General features: G+C 39.6%; 1 protein-coding gene across 5 annotated transcripts in view; it reads right to left on the reverse strand.

Annotated features, from left to right (window-relative positions):
• trip4 (thyroid hormone receptor interactor 4) overlaps positions 1–9,426 on the reverse strand; it is a 116,566-nt gene extending 107,140 nt beyond the window's left edge. For 3 of the 5 annotated variants that reach the window (XM_061815325.1, XM_061815326.1, XM_061815327.1), the window contains exons 1-11: positions 9,089–9,424; positions 6,560–6,741; positions 6,355–6,476; positions 6,037–6,255; positions 5,337–5,415; positions 4,602–4,707; positions 4,300–4,515; positions 4,079–4,205; positions 2,944–3,137; positions 2,736–2,860; positions 1,744–1,835 (exon numbers count right to left, since the gene is read on the reverse strand). In XM_061815325.1, the coding sequence (XP_061671309.1) occupies positions 1,744–1,835; positions 2,736–2,860; positions 2,944–3,137; positions 4,079–4,205; positions 4,300–4,515; positions 4,602–4,707; positions 5,337–5,415; positions 6,037–6,255; positions 6,355–6,476; positions 6,560–6,741; positions 9,089–9,174 (1,548 nt within the window). In that variant the 5' untranslated portion in view covers positions 9,175–9,424. Of the gene's footprint in view, positions 1–1,743; positions 1,836–2,735; positions 2,861–2,943; positions 3,138–4,078; positions 4,206–4,299; positions 4,516–4,601; positions 4,708–5,336; positions 5,416–6,036; positions 6,256–6,354; positions 6,477–6,559; positions 6,742–9,088 lie in introns of all 5 variants that reach the window. The other 2 variants (XM_061815324.1, XM_061815323.1) reach the window with 2 other exon arrangements.
• Positions 9,427–19,601: the final 10,175 nt, after the last annotated feature.

Below are 19,601 nucleotides of genomic sequence, written 5' to 3' on the forward strand. Positions count from 1 at the left end.
CAACTGTTCAGAACCAATGCTACACTTTGGTACTGTTGTTCCTCTGTTTCGTTTTTACATCTGCCTCATTCTTTTTTCAGTGGGGCCTTGTGTAGGGTGGGGGTGTTATTTATGGCTCCTGTGTGCAAGTGGACACACACACCCACACGTGCGAACGCACGCACACATACGCACACACACACAGACACACACACCCTTGTTCACAGGATGAAAGGGCAGTCACACAGCCTGGAAACATGATTTTACAGCCCTGGGTGGAATGAGTGGTGGAGGAGAGAATGAGGCCAGAGTACAAAAGGGGAAAGCCCTGAAATAAACAGATCTCAGTAGTCAGAATGCAAGTCATGTAGGAGCACTGAAGAGTTTTATATCTCTACACTTCTTAAAAAAACTACCTAGGTAGAGATATGTAAGCAATATGTGGGGTGGATGTCTCTAAATATGATGACTTAAGTGTGCAACATGTTGTTCAGTATAACGGGTGCTATACATTCTCTCTACCATGTGTTTGATGCGACATGCCAAACAATATTATACCTTATCAAACAAAGAAGTACTAGTGTCTGATTACCCTGTAATGGGGCCTGTTGAGCTAGGTTCAGTGGCATTGCAGCTGCTTATTGCAGCCATAAAATAACTATTGACCTTGTCGGGACAAGACAACCTAATGGCAGAATGGGATCATATTTTTGGGCATCCTTGATACACCAAGTCTCTGAATGGATTTCATTTTAGTGCTCATTGAGGCAATCATATAGGAAAGCATGGAGAGCACATCAAGATACCCTGTGTCCAGTCAGTTGCTCAATGTAATCCTCGTCTCAGGACTCAAAACTCACAAGATGAGCTTTTGCCCCCCGTTACTGAGCAGACAATTCACTTTTGGCCATTAGTTGAAGATGCACCACTGTTTTGTTAACTGTATGGTGAGAGCTTTAATTTCAATTTCAAATAAAATTTTATGGTGTGTACTGCCTCTGGTGGAAGTACTGTATGCTATCAGGGTAATAGAGCAAACAGCCACAGCCTGACCTCTGCTGGCAACAAAATGTCATTGCATCCCTTAAACTAAGTAAGAATCACCATTTCTACGATTACTTACTACGCCATGGTTACTCTGTAACCTAAAGCATTTCACTTCCCTAAAGATTAAAGAATGAGAGGTTTAAAAAAAAAAAGTTAATTAGTTGCAATGAAATTGCTCACCAAATAAAGTAATTTCATAATCATGGACGGATTATAAACATTTTAAGTATAGCTATATTGAGGGGTGCACATAAAAATTTTGGTCATGTTCTCAGCTGTTGTTGCTTGGTGCTCTATTTTTCCCCATGACCCACTGAATGACCATATGTCCATTTTCAAAGATACTGTTATACCATATTGATTACTTAGTAATTTCCTGTACAAATAAAGGAATAAAACTTTAGTTTCTCCATCAACCTAATAACTTTCCTTCACTTGTAGGTCTTTTTGCACATGCTTTGCCTTTTAGTGTTCAGTCTGTTTGAGCCTCCTATCAGCTGTTAAACTGCATACTGTACATTCCTGTGGGCATACACATTCATTTAGACATTTTTTCATTTTATTTTACACTATACTCGAGCCATATATACCACTACACTGTACAATTACTACAATGAAAATGCTGGGTGGTGTGCAAGAAGGATTTGAACAAAGATTTTGGCCCACATTTAACATTTTCTGTGTGAGCAAGCATTTAAAAAAGTATATTTCACTAACCTGTTCTCTAAACTGTTCCTGAGAAAGGCAATCAGTGACGTTGACACAGCCCAACAGGCAACCAGTGGGATAGTCAGAAGGAAACCTGGTCTCTATGCAGATGTGAACAGAAATACAACACTAACATTACAGAACATCCAACAATGCTTCGCATGAAAATGTTACATTGGATATAAACAAACATCAAATAAAGATTATGTACCCAATAATGTATCTTGGAAATTTGTAATATTCTCTTAACTTGACACCTTGCAACAACATAATTTTTTTCACATGGGAGGCTTCTTTGGATATAAGTTGGTTTTGCACTTCTTGAATGTTACCAGCGGTTTGTAGTTTATTGTAAATCCTGTGGATTTATTTGTGCCTCGAGTGTAGATGTAAACAATGACAATACGATGAGAATCGTCTCCATGGTATTCTTGATTCAAATATGTTGTTGATTTTTTTTTTCCTTCAGAAGTTTGTAAATTCCAACTTAGTTGTTTTCAGGGATCTTCCAAGGCTGTTCAATGTTTTAAAGGTGACCACTACTTTCTTCTTTCTCTAAATGCATTAAACAAGTATTGTATAACATCTTGGTTGTCTTTTTTTTCCCCCCCAGCTGAATGATCCCATCACTTGCCTTGAGATATCCTTATTCCATATTCATAGTTCGAATAGCTGCCAGACGGCAACTATAATACCCAATAACCACTCTGGACTTTTGTGTTTTTAATTTGTCTTAAAGTAACAAGACTATAGACAGCATCTCGCCAAAATTGAAAGACCTGGCTGTTATTTCTTAACAGAAAAAAATTGTGGTGGTGTTCAAAGGCAGAATCCTGCAACTCTTTCAGGACCCAACCTTTTGCCAGATAAAACCATTTTTTGTGTGCACATTTAAGCAAACATTTGTTTGCATATAAACTCTCTACAACACATTTAAGATTTTAACATCAAACCACTTCTAACACAGTAGTCATGTAAACCTTTCCTATTTTATGTTGTACCTTTTTTGTAGATAGAAGAGTACATGGCCTCCACCTCAGCAATCTCCTGAGGGGTGGGCTTCTTGGCTGCGGCAGCAATCCAAAGACGGCCGCGGTGGGATGTGTACCAAGTTCGGCCCTCAACTCTACACACAAATAATTCCACATGGGCAATTTGAACTACTGGATTACTAGAGGGTGATCACGACAAAATGTGTGGACTTCAAACCTCTTGATGCCTTTGACAAGTAGAGATGCCCATGGCTGGTGCATGCTGAGGCACCAGCCACCATCAGACATCTCCTGCAGCTCTTTGTCTTGGAGACGCAACTTGGCCCGCTCTCCTGTCTTACTATCTTGTGCCACACACGGTCCTTTCTCCATGTTTCTTTTACTGTTCTCACTGGGCCCAACATCTACCCACTGTAAATAGAAATGGGAAAATTGAACACTAAATGCACAACTTGTAGAAAAGAAGTTTCAAGCAGGTCCATCTGGAGAAACTGCAACTCAACAATGGCATCTGTGCAAACTTTTGAGACTTAATCCAATAATATATTTGCACTTGCTTAACAGGCATTCTCTTAACTTCACAGACGTTGTCTCATGGACTCATGGAATCCTAACAATGTCTCATTTGAAAGAGTCAATCCTGAAAATCATATATTGGTTTCATGTATCTTAAACATAGGGAGAAATTGTATTGTATGTACTGGAACACATGGAGTCTGGTCAATTTGAGGAGAAAGAAAGATGAAAACCAACAAGTGAAAGTACAGTTTCATAACAGTCCTGAATTTGTAATTCCTCCATTACAATGTCTGAGTGCGTGTGCCATCAACCCAGAATATAAACTCTCATACTTTTGCCATGTCATGTCATGATCACAATGAGTTCTTCTCAGAAATGGTTGAACGGGAGAGAGGGACACTGAAAGATTCTACGTGCCATGTAAAAATGTCCAACTGAAAATTGAAGAATATGCAGAAACAGCATGAAAATAGAGAGGAGACAAATGACACAGACGATCACAAGAAATGTCCACTCATACAACAATATTCCTAGGAAGTGAGATGACAAACGGATTTCATTAGGGATTAATCCATTCCCATCACTTTGCCTGTGTGTAATAACCCACAAACTGCATGGAGACATCTGCATCTTTTTTTCCCAATATTGCTGGAGGAGATTTAATTTGTTGCTTAATAGTGATGATCATGTTGCTGGAATGCTGATGGAAATGTTTTCATTGGCCAATCCTCCTTAAATGTTACTGTTCACCTTTTTCTATTACATTTTCAAATTTATCAACGATTATGTCACTAGTAGTTACTGTAGCTGTACGTTTATAGAAAGTCACCTACTTCTGGTGCACTCTGCTTTATGTTAGGATTGACAAGCTGTCTGAGGTTCTGTTGTCCACTTTGTCCTTTATACAATGGGGATTTTGCCGCAGAGTCAATGCTCATTGCTTGGAGGGTCTCTTCTAACCTACAGGGTTAAAATATACAACAGTTATGCATTGTTATTTTACCTTTAGAGCAAGAGAGCCATAACTGAAATGGAGCCACCGCATCTTGTTTACTTGTTGTAGTATTCATTCAGGTTGTTGCCCTCATCAAGGACTTGTCGACCAGCAAAGTCCAAGGTGATTTTCCGATCTTTGCGACATGCATGGCGAAGGTTTCTCAGCTCCTCTTCCTTTTTCCTTAACTTGTCACGCTCAGCAGTTGACAACCACTGGTTAGATTCAGTGCCAAAGTAATCAGACTCATCATCAAGTACCTGAGTTCTCTTGACACTGCGGATAAAATAGCAAAACAGGGTTACATCCAGTCTTTGTGATTCTCATTTGATTTCAAACAACAGAACGATTGATTATGTTACCTAGTTCGGTCATATTCCAACAATTTGTCTTTGTGCTGGACAGCCTTCTCTAAGCCAGCCTTCATCTTGGCTTCATGATGTGTCAGGTAATCTCTTTCACCACCATCTAATGCAAATAAATGTATTTCTGAATTTCGTTACATACATCTCATGTAACACAACAATAAATAAGCTATACACAAAAGGGAACAGCAAAATAAAGATGAGAAAATACAATTAGCGCTATAACTAAATAAGCATCGTAAAGATAAAAAAAGAAAAACGAGATTATTCAGAGATTTGTCATGGCGCAAGAATATTCTACACACTGCTTCACCCATTGTTGTATCACTGATTAATTTACTCTAATGAGCAACACCTCACTAGTTGTTTTTCTAATGATTAGGTCAAGCACTTTCAACTCAAAGGCTACATTGTCGGAATCTCGTCAAGTTTTTGGCATAATGAGGGTGTACGCTTGAACAGGGAGAATCTGAATACCGGTCACGTGTGCGAGGTTGATTCCAGAGTGTGAAAAATTCATGCTTTAAGATGGAGCTAATTGAAAATTTCATTAACAGCAAGCGAAATTTGTGTGAGTTGGAAAGACGTAGTTGAAAAAGTGGTGTTCATAGTATTGGGAAAATCCACTATTGCAAGGGTTAAAGGCAAAAAAGGTTGCTGAAAAAAGCTGCTGTTATTACCGGTATATACAGTAATTTGAGTTTTACGATAGTGCTAGCCACAGATTCTCACCTCCCATCAGCTTCTTTCTAAGTTTCTGGCTTTTGTTTGAGTCTCTTAGCAGAATCTCCTGTTCTTCTTTGGTGCACACCTGAATGGCAAAGAGATGCATCCAGAGATAAAGGTTAGCTTTAGATTAGACATGGGAAATATTTGGAAAAAAAATTGTTGAGGTGCAATTTTTTTGCTGACTCAAAAATTGCTGATCTTTTTTTTTTCCTCGGATGTCACATTTACACACCAGATAAGCAAAATTCCACTGATTAGCTGTAGTAAAACTTCCATCTAATTATGATTGAAGTAATCTACAGCTACATCTTCATGTACTCCCAATTGAGACGTGTGTGGAGCTCCCAATATCAAAATCAATGTCTGCATTTATCAACTTCTGTATATAAAATGTTAGCATAGTGGGAATTATGAGATTTGTGCTGGGTTTTCTCTTAATCTTGTAACCGTTGACATAATGACATAAACCCAATTTAATTTTAGGCATTTTTTTCAAGTTTTCAATGTTTGTAACTATTCCATCTTTGTGTTTTATTTGCAGAGATACATATATTTCATTATTTTCTAAGAAAACAGTTTTAAACTCCGCAACAAAAAATGAAATAAAAACACAGGTCTCGGACCTAACTTAACAAAAAAATATGTTCTTTGATGTTCCAATAATAGCGTTTTTTTTTAAAAAAAATAATAATAATTCTTGTACCAGTGTACCACAGAAGAGACATGGTCCAGATCCCTCTTGCTCGCATACAATGCGACCACAGCTGATGCAGTTGTTGATGAGTCTATGTTTCTGAGCAAGGCACTCACAGCTGTGTCGGCCAGGTAGTAAAACCATCAGCTTGTCCTGGCCCTCTTTAGCATAAAGATTTGTGAATTTATTTTTTTTCTTTGTTGAAGAAGCACTAGCACTTCCTTGAACCTGTGGGTGTAGAAATAAAAAGTAATAATGCCATATTTATCTACAAATATAGTGTATGCTAATCATAATATATGTAAAATGTATGAACAGTATACCGACCCTCATGAGCTCAATGGGGGTTTTGACTGTCTCTGGGTCAACGTCCGTTTGACTCACAGTCAATAATTCTTGTTTGTGCCGACCTTTACGTTTGGACTTCTTCTGGGAATCTTTGGTTGAATCTTGGGAATCGGATTAAGGAAAGTAATCTTGTGAAGTGAATATTCTAGAGGTGCTTCACTCATCTTAAAACATGTCTCCCCACCTGTTGCAAGCACTGACTCTTTGAGGATGAAAAGACCAGCCGTATCTCCTGCCTGTCTATGAGTCTTCTTCCACCTGCTGAGGAACTCTTCAATGAACTGACCTTTTGTGCCATCTGTACCCTGGAGAAGGTCGCCCACGTACTCCTCAATCTCTTCCGCTTTTTCAATGGATATAATGTATCTAAACAACAGGATTGCACAAGTTCAATTCACGGTAACAAGTTTACTTCCACTTTGTGTCCCTCCCTTTGTCAGGCATTATTGAGTTAAATGTATTGAATTCATATTGCTTTCATCAACAATGGTTTATCTGTCAATTTTCCATGGCAGAGAATTGGTCATGGATACAAAATTTTAAACATTAATTCAATAACCGACACTGTATGAGTAGTTTATAAACATACAGTACTGTCCATAAGAGAACATTTTGGGATGTACTATGAGCCACAGTTCAGGGAAGAATAAACGTTAGGGTAACTCGTACAAAAATAAGTCTATTATTCCTGTCAACTCACACTTTGTCATTTTTTTTTTAAATTATCTAAACCAGCTATTTAGATATTACAAGGGCTGGAACAAATACAATGAAAGCACACTAAATACAATGATAGGGTGAGGAGCTCGATCATCAGAGAAAGGCTCAGAAGTCGAGCTGCTCCTGCTCCGCATTGGGAGGAGCCAAATGAGACGGCTGGGGCATCAGAGTTGGATGCCTCCCGGGTGAGATGTTCTGACCACATCCCACTGGAAGGAGAAGCCAGAGACGACCCAGGACATGGTTGGGGGGTCTCTCAGCTGGCCTGGGAGTGCCTCAAAATCCCCCTGGAAGATCTGGGTGAGGTGTCTGGGTAGAGGGAACTCTGGGCATCCGTTCTAAAGCTACTGCCCCCATGAAATGACCTCAGATAAGTGGTAGAAGATGGATGAATAAATACAATGATCAATGGATACGTTTCCAATGACATCACCACCACCCTTAGACCAATTGGATAAATTAACGATATAAAAAAAGCTTCACACTTCACTTATCACCTGTGTTCTTTGACCTCCATGACACACATGGCGTAATCGGAAACCTATCCATTCAAATTAATTTCAGAGATGAGAAAGACTAATTTGGAAAAAGACTGAAAATGTCTGTCGATGGTGGTGGTGGGGGTCTTTTGTATGTGTTCGGTTAGACATGTTGATACCGTTTTCGGTCCTGTCTGCACGGTTACACTTTTTTTCAAGCCATGCCCGTCTGAAACAGTTTTTGATTCCAGCATCCTTGTCAATTGCCCTCGCTCGATCTTCATCCTTTTTTTCCTCACACTTTCGCCATCGTAAAACTTTGAACACACCGTCGCTCAGTTCGCGCTATCTTAAGTCCCACGCCCCATTACTTGGCCAACTAACGAGTTACACTGCGATTTCTGAGAACCGAGAACACATGTACATGGCAATGGTGAAACTCGATTAACCACTAACACGATTGGATCGTTATACTGGAGTAATCTGCCGCAAACAAGTTTTAATGTTTATGTCGCAAAATGCAAATATTTACACTACGGAGCATGTTATAATGGCATATGATAGTCATACTTGTGCTAGCACGAAGCTGAACTTGCAGCTCGGAGACCACCACCAAGAGGCAGGTGCACGATACCCACCCCTGAAATTTTCTTAACGGATTTGCGCTTATCTCGAGAATGGTCATTTTAGTCTGAAAAACTCGGAAATCCGCCGATCGGCGGAAAATTCTCATCCCTGTAATTTGCAATTTCCTAAATAAATACTTACATTAAAATGATGAAAATAAATTAATGTTATGACATATGAATAAATAATGACCAAAAATGTAACAAAATTAAACTTTTATCTGTCCAGATAAGGTAATTGCAATGCCGACCCAAATGCAGACAGCAGAGTAGAAAGAGGGGGAAGAAACCCCAAATAAATACATGAAAAATTTAACTGCACAATATGCTGGAAAACTGTACACAAAATATAAAACACACATACAGACGGAACATATTACAATACAAATCACAAATATCCAGACAAATCTCCCTGTGCAACCAAAATACACTGTTGCTCCCTTAACATTGGCACTTTGCACACAGGAAGTGGGGATACAAAATAAAGAAACTGATATCATTAATATTAAGAAGAAGAGGAAACATCAAATGCTCATTAATAACAAAATTCACCATCGATTACATTTTCTATTTGTAATCAATGGTTAGGATTCTGAGCCTAACACAACCAAGAGGTGGGTGGAAAGGTACGTTCAGTGTACTGCTTTCGTGTCGTTGTATAGAAGTTTCGTGATCTCATAAATTAAGCCTGCTTGCAAATAAATGTAACGACAAGCTTTCTCAAAAGTACCGTTGACAGAAGAAGAACCAGTAAATCCATGTTTTGTCAAAATAACCATAGTCAAACTGTTATATCGGGTGGATTTAATCTCGTTCATTTGTCAAACTAGCTTGGCGTGGGTCAGTTTTCGCTGTTGACAGCAGTAACACATTCCAAAGCTCACTTACTTGACAATGTCTTCAGAAGCCTCCAGACCAAACCTGTGCTGTAACTGGAACAAACACCACTGCAACAAATCGTCTGCCATTTCCATTTCACGACGCTAACTGGGTTTATTGTAACGCTTGCTAACAGCGTTTCGTTGATAGCGCGGATATGTTTCCGACCGGTTGAATAACAGACGGACACTCAGTACGTACGGTGCAGCACGGAATGCCTTCCGGTTTAATGGGGGCGGGGAACGCACGACTGGATGATGGCTCTACGTAACGCCGAAAAGAATTTTGACCAAGAGACTTGATTGAGCGATTGATTGTCTGTCTTCACAGTCGCAAATTCGAGAGACCCCGTACTACAACTTATTCGTTACATTCACTAGATGGCAGCATCGCACCATAACGGAATTTGTCCCTTTTCTTACTATTTTAAATTGTTACAATTAAATAGCATCTGGATTTTATATATATACATATATACATATTTACATACATATACATATATATACATATATTTACATATATATTCATATACATATATATATATATATACACACACACACACACATATATACATATATATATATATATATATATAAAGTGAGTCTCAATTACGTGAACTACAACTAACTAGCTGGTTAGCAGAGCTACCACACAGTTCTGAGGACCTCAGGGTTCAAGTCTGGCTGCCTGTGCGAAGATTGCATGTTTACCCTGTCTTCCTTATAGTTATCATAAACAGTAACGTGAACAGACACAAAGGCCCCCTGGATGATTTATTGCTGTTCTCTTGGCATAATCTTTGTGGGGTTGCCACTCTAGGCTGTTTCATAATTTCTCCAATGGAGGTTATTGTCTTTTAACGGTTTACTTGAATCCTCAGGTTTGGATTGTCATTTTGTTACATATTTTTCTTCTTTTTTACCTTTTGTCTGGCTTAATTTGATCAGACAGGTTCAGTTTTGGTCATTTATTGATTGAACAGGTTTGAAGGTAATCAGGCTTAGGTGTGATCAGTGAAAATGAATGAAAAGTTGTGATTTGCTAAAACCACCGCCAGGTTACTTATTTTTATTTTTCCCCAACAGAAATCGACATTAAAAAAAACACAATTTTAAATTCACTTGGGTTATATTTGTCTATTCATATCTGCTTGATCTCTGATATTAACTATGCAAAAACATGAGCATTTCAGAAAGGGAGCAATACTTATTTGTGGCACTATAACCACCAATTCATTTTCTGAGCTGCTTATCCTCACAAGGGTCACGGGAGTGCTGGAGCTGTCATCAGGCAGAAGGCAGGGTACAGCCTGAGCCAGTTGCCAGCCAATTGCAGGGCACTGTGAAACAACTGGTTAAATCATCTCCCTCTGACGTCTGACCGGGGTTCAAATCCCGGCCCCACCTGTGTGGAGTTAGCATGTTCTCCCTGTGCCTGCGTGAGTTTTCTCCAGGCACTCCGTTTTCTTCCCACATTCCAAAAGATACATTGGAGACTCTAAATTGCCCCTTGATGTGGCTGGTTGTTTTTTCGATGTTCCCTGCGACTGGCTGGTGACCAGTTCAGGGTGGACCCAGTCTCACCCAAAGATAGCTGTGATAGGCTCCAGCACTCCTGTGACCCTTGTGAGGATAGGCTGCTCAGATAGATGGATATATGTATAACACTTTAGTTTTACTTCTAGTTCTCACAGCTCTCCACATCACCTTGTTTTTAAAAATGGGAACCAGCACACTTTTCTTCTATTCCTCAGGGATCTTTTCATCCGCTGAACAACCTGGTCAAGAATCACCTCACCTTAGACGCTTCCATACCTCCACAGGCGTGTCATTGGGTTTTTCTTCTTCTGTGGTGCCTTTCTAATTTCTGCCTTCATATACTCCCTGGTTCACCACACTTGCCTCTCTCTTTCTCTCTCATTTTCCGCATTCAGCATTCTTTCCATCTGCCCAGCACACTACGGGCACCATTCAACACATTTTTATCTCTATGCTTAATCACCCTAACCTGCTACAAATCTTCCTACACCTGCCTGGGCAACTTGTTTAGATATTTTTCCCCTCTTCAGTGTCCAACTTGGCATACATATAATCATATCTCTTTTATCTTTGCAACTTCTACCTTCGCTGTATGTCGGATTTCCATGTATTCCTGCATCCTCAGTGCTCTGTGTGCTGCTTGTTCTTAGCTAACCACTTTCCTTGTATGATTTCCTGTACTTTGAGGTTCCACTACCAAGTCTCTCTTTCCTACCAGAAGATACACAAAGTACTCCTGGCTGTCTCTCTGATCACGTTGGCTGTAGTGGCCCAATCTCTGTGAGGCTCCTCCTGCCAGCCTATCTCACCTCTTCACCTCGACTTTGTCTAGCTCCTTCCAGAACTTCTGTTTAAACTCTAGGCCATAACCTACCTGTGGGGCAGAGCCATTGATATATCCATATACATAACACCTTCAACTTAAAGTTTCCGCATCATATTTGTTTGGCAAAGATTTAAGCTGGATGCTTTCCCTGACACAACCATCTGCATTTATCCTGGCTTCGGGGCGGCCTAAAGTTTGCACTGGCTTGTGCCCCCTGTGTGGCTGCATTAAGTATGATGCCTCTGCCAAAATAAAAAAGACAAATATTGACTTTTTTTTTTTTTTTTGTTAAGCACTATGTGTTTCTCAGTACTTACTGCACATGACCAGGTCTGCCTCTTTGGTATGAGTTTCATTTTGCACAGTGTAATTTTAGTTTTCCAACTGCCTGCTTCGTCAGTTAATTCATACTCTCAATGATGAATTGAAACACCAGCGGCCATAACTCAGAGCAAAATTTAACAATACATTTCTGGGTGTCAATGGGGAACCAGTGAACATCAATAATCACAGGTGCTCTTTAAGATCCCTGGAAGAGTGAAATGTAACATGACTTCTTTAAATTACAGGGAGGAAACGCGAGACAGATCATAATTTTCATCTACTTTACAACAAAGTGGTAGCACTTGAAATTAGAATAAGAAAAAGCAGCAAGAGGTGTACCCAGAGAACGTCATGTGTTCATGTATTGGGACTAATGATGATAATGCAGTAATCATTCAGGAGGCTAGCACCATTAAAACTCCAAACCATAGTAAAAAATGTGGACAAAAAATAAGGTATTTCCAAGCATTGTTAATCAGTGGGTTACTCTAATTCTGCATGGAATGAAAAGAAACCGAAAAAGGACTATCTAAGCAGTTAATTACTAACCTACTGTCGTGACAGAAAAGTGTGAAGTCTTCCAAATGATTTGAAACAAAAATCTGTGACTAAATAATGATGGTATCCAGTAAAGGTTCATGTGGAAGCAGTAATCACCCGTCACAACTGGAAGTCCTTCTTTCCACTAAAAACTTGACCTACATACATCATATATGAAACCCATGTTTCAGTCCATCCATCCATCCATTTTCTGCATATCCTGGTTACAGTAGTGGGGGGCTGAACCCTATCCCTGCTGACTTCAGATGAAGGGTGGACTACACACTAAACTAGTCACTTGCCAGTTGCAGGTCCAATGACCTCTGTTTCACTCTCTGAAAACACAATTGGGTAAAGTCGAATGATCCTTTTTTGCGTTTCTTCTGGACTGTGAATGGCACGGAAGGACATCAGTGTTCATTTCTTTTTTAATTACAGTACCAGCCAAAGGTTTACAGACATTTAATTTTTGAATGGTTTTGTAAAAAGGAAGCATTGTCGAAATGCAAGCACAACTGTTGTGAGCAACACATAGTAACCATGCAACATACTGAATGAGTGATAGTGATGTAAAATATTTACACCTTGCTATCAAATGGAACCTGAGAGCACCCATCCATTTTTTTCATCGCTTATACTCAGAAGGGAGCCTATCCCAGCTGTCATCAAGCAGAAGGAAGTGGAGATCCCGACTGGACATCCCGGGGAAAACGCACGCAGACATGGGGAGAACATGCAGACTCCACACAGGTGGCCCGGGATTGAACTCGAGTCCTCATAATTGTGAGTCCAACGCTTCGCAGCTGCTCCTCCGTGTCGCCCTACTAAAAGCAGCATTTGTTCAATCAATGGTTTTTCAAACAAAGTCCCATTCTAGAAAATTGTCATATTTTCAGGTTAATGCGACATACTGCTAAAACAGCTGGTGTTGGGAAATTTTGGGCAGAAATAACCGCGTGTCATTTCCATCCTGCTGTGTGTCAAAGATTTGTGATACCTTTCCAGATTCAGAGGCAAAGGTAACATATACAGGCACAGCCTACCCTCGCTTTCAATGGGCAAGAGGTAAGGTACACCCGGAGCTGGTTGCCAACCAATTACAGGGGCACATCGAGACAAACAGCCGCACTCAAAATCACATATCGGGGCAATTTAGAGTCTCCAATTAGTATTTTTGGGATGTGGGAGGAAGCTCACTCAGGCACAGAGAGAACATGCAAACTCTACACATGGAGGGCTGGATTGAACATGGTTTCTCAGTACTGCGAGAGCAACGCTTTCCAGCTGCTCCACCGTGCCGCCATTTGTAGACATTTTCCTGTTTTTCTAGTTGCGAATGGTCAACGTATCTGCAGTAATAAAATATTTTTCGCTCATTACGACTTGTCCTTCTATCATTCAACCATGTAAACAGTGTTCAATGTTTTCAGGAAATAAAAGATTATCAACATACCTCCGCAACTTATCTTTTAACAAAAGCTCTGATTCAGTTTTGGTCCTTTGTGTGTGTGTGTGTGTGTGTGTGTGTGTGTGTGTGTGTGTGTGTGTGTGTTGGTCTAAGGTTGTCGAAGCGTGTCCAGGTTCAGGTGAAATGTTCACGGCATGTGACAGTGTTGACTGGGTTTGGAAAAATTAGCCCTCACTGTCTTCTGAGGATTGTGTCTTTGGGAAAATAATGCACACTGTGGCCAGAATTATTCGAATTGATACAAAACTGAACCACACGTGTTCACCATTGTTATGGATTGGTTTCAGCTTACAATCGCTAATGAATTCTTGAAACCAGCGAGTCTCCGTGCTCATGTAAGTCGCATCACCGATCCATCTTGAGTGACGTCAGAGGCTCCACCCCCGAAATTAGTTGTTTTTCAGGTGATGGAAACTAGGTCAAAGTTCGCAGACTTTAATTCAAAAGCACTTGTATTTTTTGGAAAAAAACATCTTACAGGATATGTATTTTATGGTACAGTTGAACATACATTTTCATCTAGATAAGATAATTTGCATTAGGAATTACACATTACAATCTCTTTAAAAAAATCTGATCTTTTACAATAGTGGGAAATAATGAAGTACAAATGCTTCTTTACTATCTATATTCAAGTATTTCGGAGCAGCCTTTTACTCCTATTCCTACAAAGGGCTTTACGTTTACACTGGCCAACAAGGCAAATGCCGGTGGACTGTCGCAGTGGCTATTAAGAAACTGCATACCTATTTGCTACAAACTTTGAGAAATAAAACTGGCTTCAAAATGTCTCTCTTAAAGCTGGCCAAGAAGAGAGAGGAAAAAAAACACTAAGTGGATGTTCCAAACTGGCAGATGGAATGGACTGAGAATAGACCTTTTATGGAGTTGGAAACAGTAAACAACTGCACGCTTGCTGTCATTGATTAAGTGAGTTGACAGCAAAACTAAGCAGCTTTTCATTTTAGTTATTAAAAAAGTGCCTCTCTTAGACACAGCATCTCTCGTGGAGCGTCTTACAAATGATTTTGCAGGAAAGCTTTTGGAAAACTACAAAAAGCAGAGTGTGTTTCTATTGCTGTGGGCTAATCAAGTGATTCTACAGACATGGCTAAGATGAAGTGGAATCCAACATCCATTATCTGAGCTGCTTATCCTCACAAGGGTTGCGGGTCTACTTGAGCCTATCCCAGTTGTCTTCGGAGAGGAGATGAGGTCCACCCTGAACTGGATTAGGGAAAGGCTCATAGAAACAAACAACCATTCAGACTCACAATCACAGCTATGGGCAATTTAGAGTCCTTAATTATGAATGTTTTTAGGATGTGGCCAGAAACTGGAGCGCCTGGGGAAAGAAAAAAACACAGGCACCAGGAGATCATGCACACTCTACACAGGTGGGGCTGGGATTTGAACCCGGGTGTGATGGTCTGAGCACTCCCCCGTGCTGAAAAGTCTCCTTGTGACTCTTTATGTACGTTCGCTGTGTTCGTCTTTCTGAGACGTCCATAGCGAGCATGAACGCTCGGTGACAAGTTGTCGAATGGCACATGTTGAAGCATGAGTGGAGACGTTTCAGACTGGCCGGACGGTTACAAAATATACGGGCATGCGCATGAATATACGCCACAAAACCTTCTCCCATGACTCCCCTATGTCATCCAAATTGTCATTGGCAAACATAAGATGGGCTTTGACATGTGCTGATTTAAGCAGGGGAACCTTTGGTGCCATGCATGACCAAACCATGACGTCTTAGTGCATTACCAGCAATCACCTTGGAAACGGTGGTCCCAGCTCTTTTTAGGTCATTGACCAAGTCCTGTCGTGTAGTCCTGAGCTGATTCCTGACCTTTCTAAGGATCATTGAGACCCCAGGAGGTGATATCTTGCATGGGCTCCACTCCGATTGAGACTGACCGTCATGTTTAGCTTCTTCCATTTTCCAATGATTGCTCCAACAGTGGACCTTTTTTCACCGAGTTGCTTGGCAAATTCTCTGTAGCCCTTTCCAGCCGTGTGGAGTTGTACAATTTTGCCTCTGGTGTCTTTGGACAGATCTTTGGTCTTGGCCATGTTACAAGTTTGAGTCTTACTGATTGTATGGGGTGGACAGGTGTCTTTATGCACCTAACAACCTCACACAGGTGCCCCTGATTCAGGATAATACACGGAGTGGAGGTGGACTTTTAAAGGCAGACTAACAGTTCTTTGAGGCTCATAATTCTAGCTGATAGACAGGTGTTCAAATACTTATTTGCAGCTGTATCACGCAAATCGTTAAAAAAATCATCCATTGTGATTTCTGGATTTTTATAAGATTATCTCTCTCTCTCAGTGGACATGCACCTACGATGAACATTTCAGATCCCTCCATGATTTCTAAGTGGGAGAACTTGCAATATAGCAGGGTGTTCAAATACTTATTTTCTTCACTGTATTTTGATTGATATAATGTGACCCTAATTTATGGTATTTTTTCCCCCGACTAAATGTGAGAAGTAAATGGTGATTTCTTCACAGGATTAAGTTTTGAATTCCTGATTTCATTTTATGAGGCCATATTATGAAAAATTAATACATACTTGAAATTGTTTCAAAAGTGGACCCTGAATCTATAGTCTATAAAAGTTTAACTTTTTGAATGGAATTATGGAAATAGTTTTCCATTGCCAAAACGAGGCAAACACAAACACACTGCAATAGGTAAAAACCTTGGTGTGTAGAAATCAAATGTAGGAACAATCATTAGAAAATGGAAAACATACAAAGCAAAGAGGATTCATTTGTATAGTGCATTTTATACACAAAGTAACTCACTGTGTTTTACATGATTAAACAAATGTAAAAATACAAAGAAATCAAACATTTAAAACAGAGAGAAAATAAAAAAAGAAAATGAAAAAATGAAAATAAAAGTACAATTAAAACAGCATACTGTGCAAGAAATATTGAAAACTGAAAATAGCCTAAAAAGCAAGTGCAAAGAAGAATTTTTAACCTGGATTTAAAAACATTCACGCTCGGGGCAGACATCAACTCTGTTGGCAATTTATTCCATTTGTGTGCTACATAATAGCTGAATACTGCCTCCCCGTGTTGGTTTTTGACTCTGTGCTCCACTATTTGACGTAAGTAAATCGGTTTCAGAGCCCTACTGGGTTTATATTCTATAAGAATTTCTCTCATCTATTCAGGACCTAAACCATTTTGGGATTTGTAGACGAGTAGCAGAATTTTAAAATCCATTCTAAAGATGACTGGAAGCCAGTGTAAAGAGTTTAGAATTGGAGTTATATGCTCTGACGTCTTTGTTCGGGTCAGAACCCAAGCTGCAGGGTCTGCATGTACTGCAGCTGTTCAATGCTCTTTTTGGTGAGTCCAGTCAGAAGACCATTGCAATAGTCAAGTCTATTTGAGATAAAAGCATGGATGATCTTCTCCTGCACCTACTCTGGATATTTCTTCAGATGGTAAAAGGCAGTTTTAGTAAATTATTTGAGATTAATGTTCAACGTCAGGTCAAAATTTACAAGCGCACCAGGGTTTCAGAATTAGTATTTAGTTTTTAAAAACAGTGAATCCGGCTATTTACAACAGCAATCCTCTTTTATTTTTTTTAGTTCCAAAATAAATTATCTCAGGTTTGTTGTGGTTTGGTTGAGGAAAGATTTGGCTCATCCAGTTATTTATCTGCTTTAGACAGTGGCACAACACCTCAATTGAACTGCTGTAATATGAGGACACTGCTAAATACATACATGTCATCTGCATAGCTATGATAGTCAAAATTAAAGTTCTGAAGAGTTTGACCCAAAGGTAGCATATACAGGCAGAACAGGTGGGGTCCAAGGAATGACCCTTGAGGAACCCCATAGGTATTTTCCACTTGTTGAGATTGAGACCGCTGATAATCTCCCTCCATCTAGGGCTCCATGAAGGATCTCCCCTTGAGGGATCAAAATGCTTACAAAGAACTACATTGGTCAACTTGTCGTGTTTTGAGAAGAAAGAATGTTGAGTTACATCCAAAAAATACCAGACCTACATTGAAGCATGGGATGGAAATATCATGCTTTTGAGCTGTTTTTCTGCAAAAGAAATAGGACGACTGATCCCTGTAAAGAAAAAAATGAATATGGCCATGTATCTTGAGATTTTTAGTTAAAACCTCCTTCCATCAGTTACGGCAGGGAAGATAAAAAGTGACTGGGTCTTTCGGGCAAAGGAGTGACTTCGTAAGAAGCATTTCAAGGTCCTGGGGTGGCCTAGGCGGTCTCTAGATCTCAACCCCTTGAGAAATCTTTGGAGAGAGTTGAAAGTCTGTTTTGTCAATCAACAGCCCCAAAACATCACTGCTCTAGAGGAGATCTGCATGGAGGAATGGGCCAAATATTAGCAACAGAGTGTGAAAACCTTGTGAAGACTTAAAAGAAAACGTCTGACCTCATTGTCAACAAAGGTTATATAAAAAAGTATTGAAATAAATTTTTGTTATTGGTCAAATACTTATTTTCCAGTATAATTTGCTAATAAACTCTTTAAAAAATTGACTTTGCCATTTTCGTCCTTTTTCTTTCTTTCTAATTTTGTCTCCCTTTGGTGAAATATACTGATAAAGAAAATGCCAGCCCTCTTATTGGTGGTTGAAAGATTTCTATTTTCCACTGATGTATGTTTCATTGCCCTAGATATATAAAGAAGTACTTTTCCCGTCTTGTTAACAGTTAGTGCTTTGTCTTTTGTCTTCTTTTTCCGCTCTACTCTAGAAACTTTGTTCTGTTCCAATGACCGAATAAATAAAAATAAATGTCCAATTTAATACGAAGAAACTGCAGTGGTATATTAAAAACTCCACTGTGATACAGCCATAAAAGGGAGACCGATCTTCCATTCTGCAGAACCCAACAGCCGAATAGGATGGGAAAAAAAGCAAAAAAAAAAAAAAAACCCTAACCCTAAAATCAAAAAAAGAAAATCAAGATGTCTCGCCATGGGCAAACTCTGTGGAGATCCACAATGATTGTTCTGAAAACACTCCCACTCAAATGTACAATATTTCATCCATACAAATTTTTTCAAAGACACTGCTGGCTGAATACATCCCAGTGGATCATCACAGGTGCTTTCAAATGTCAATCACAAATACATGAGTGGTTGCACGTGCGCCATAAAAAAGTTTCCATTTTCTTTCAGCAAGAACCAGCTAGCTGTGAGAGACGTCCGCATCACCAAGTTGTATGTACAGCCAAGCATCACCAAAACTGTATGTACTATCCATATATTGTGTTTTGCAATTATACTTATGTAACTGTATTTATAATTTAATATACCAACCTGTCTGGTTGTCCCAGTTACATGCTTTCGAGAATTATCTGTTTTTGTTTTTCTTTGGAGACATTATACAACTCATTTACACAAGGGAAGACTTGCTTAACATTAGGGACTTTACCCCAGACTTTGTCCCAGATTATTGTCCTACTCGTAAAAGCATACATTTTTTGGAAGTCTTTGGGCCCTTTGCACGAAGGTCATTGCACCGAACTTGTTTTAGTCATTTCAAGCGGCTGTAATTACTAGAGGACTCTGCATCTTTTCCCACAATTGTCAAAGAAATGAAAACTGTGTGGACTACCACATTGCTTGTAACCTTTCATTGCTCGGTGACTATTCTTTATTTTTTTATGTCTCAAAAGTATCCTGTAACTTGGCAATCTCTTGCCATACTAGAGTGGCTCCAACTACTGGAGTCAAATTCCTCGTGTGTTTCTAACATACCATAATTTCTCGAGTATAAAGCGTCCTGAAGTATAATGTGCACCCCCA

The sequence above is a fragment of the Syngnathoides biaculeatus genome, chromosome 3 (genome assembly GCF_019802595.1).
Source record: "Syngnathoides biaculeatus isolate LvHL_M chromosome 3, ASM1980259v1, whole genome shotgun sequence".
Taxonomy (NCBI): domain Eukaryota; kingdom Metazoa; phylum Chordata; class Actinopteri; order Syngnathiformes; family Syngnathidae; genus Syngnathoides; species Syngnathoides biaculeatus.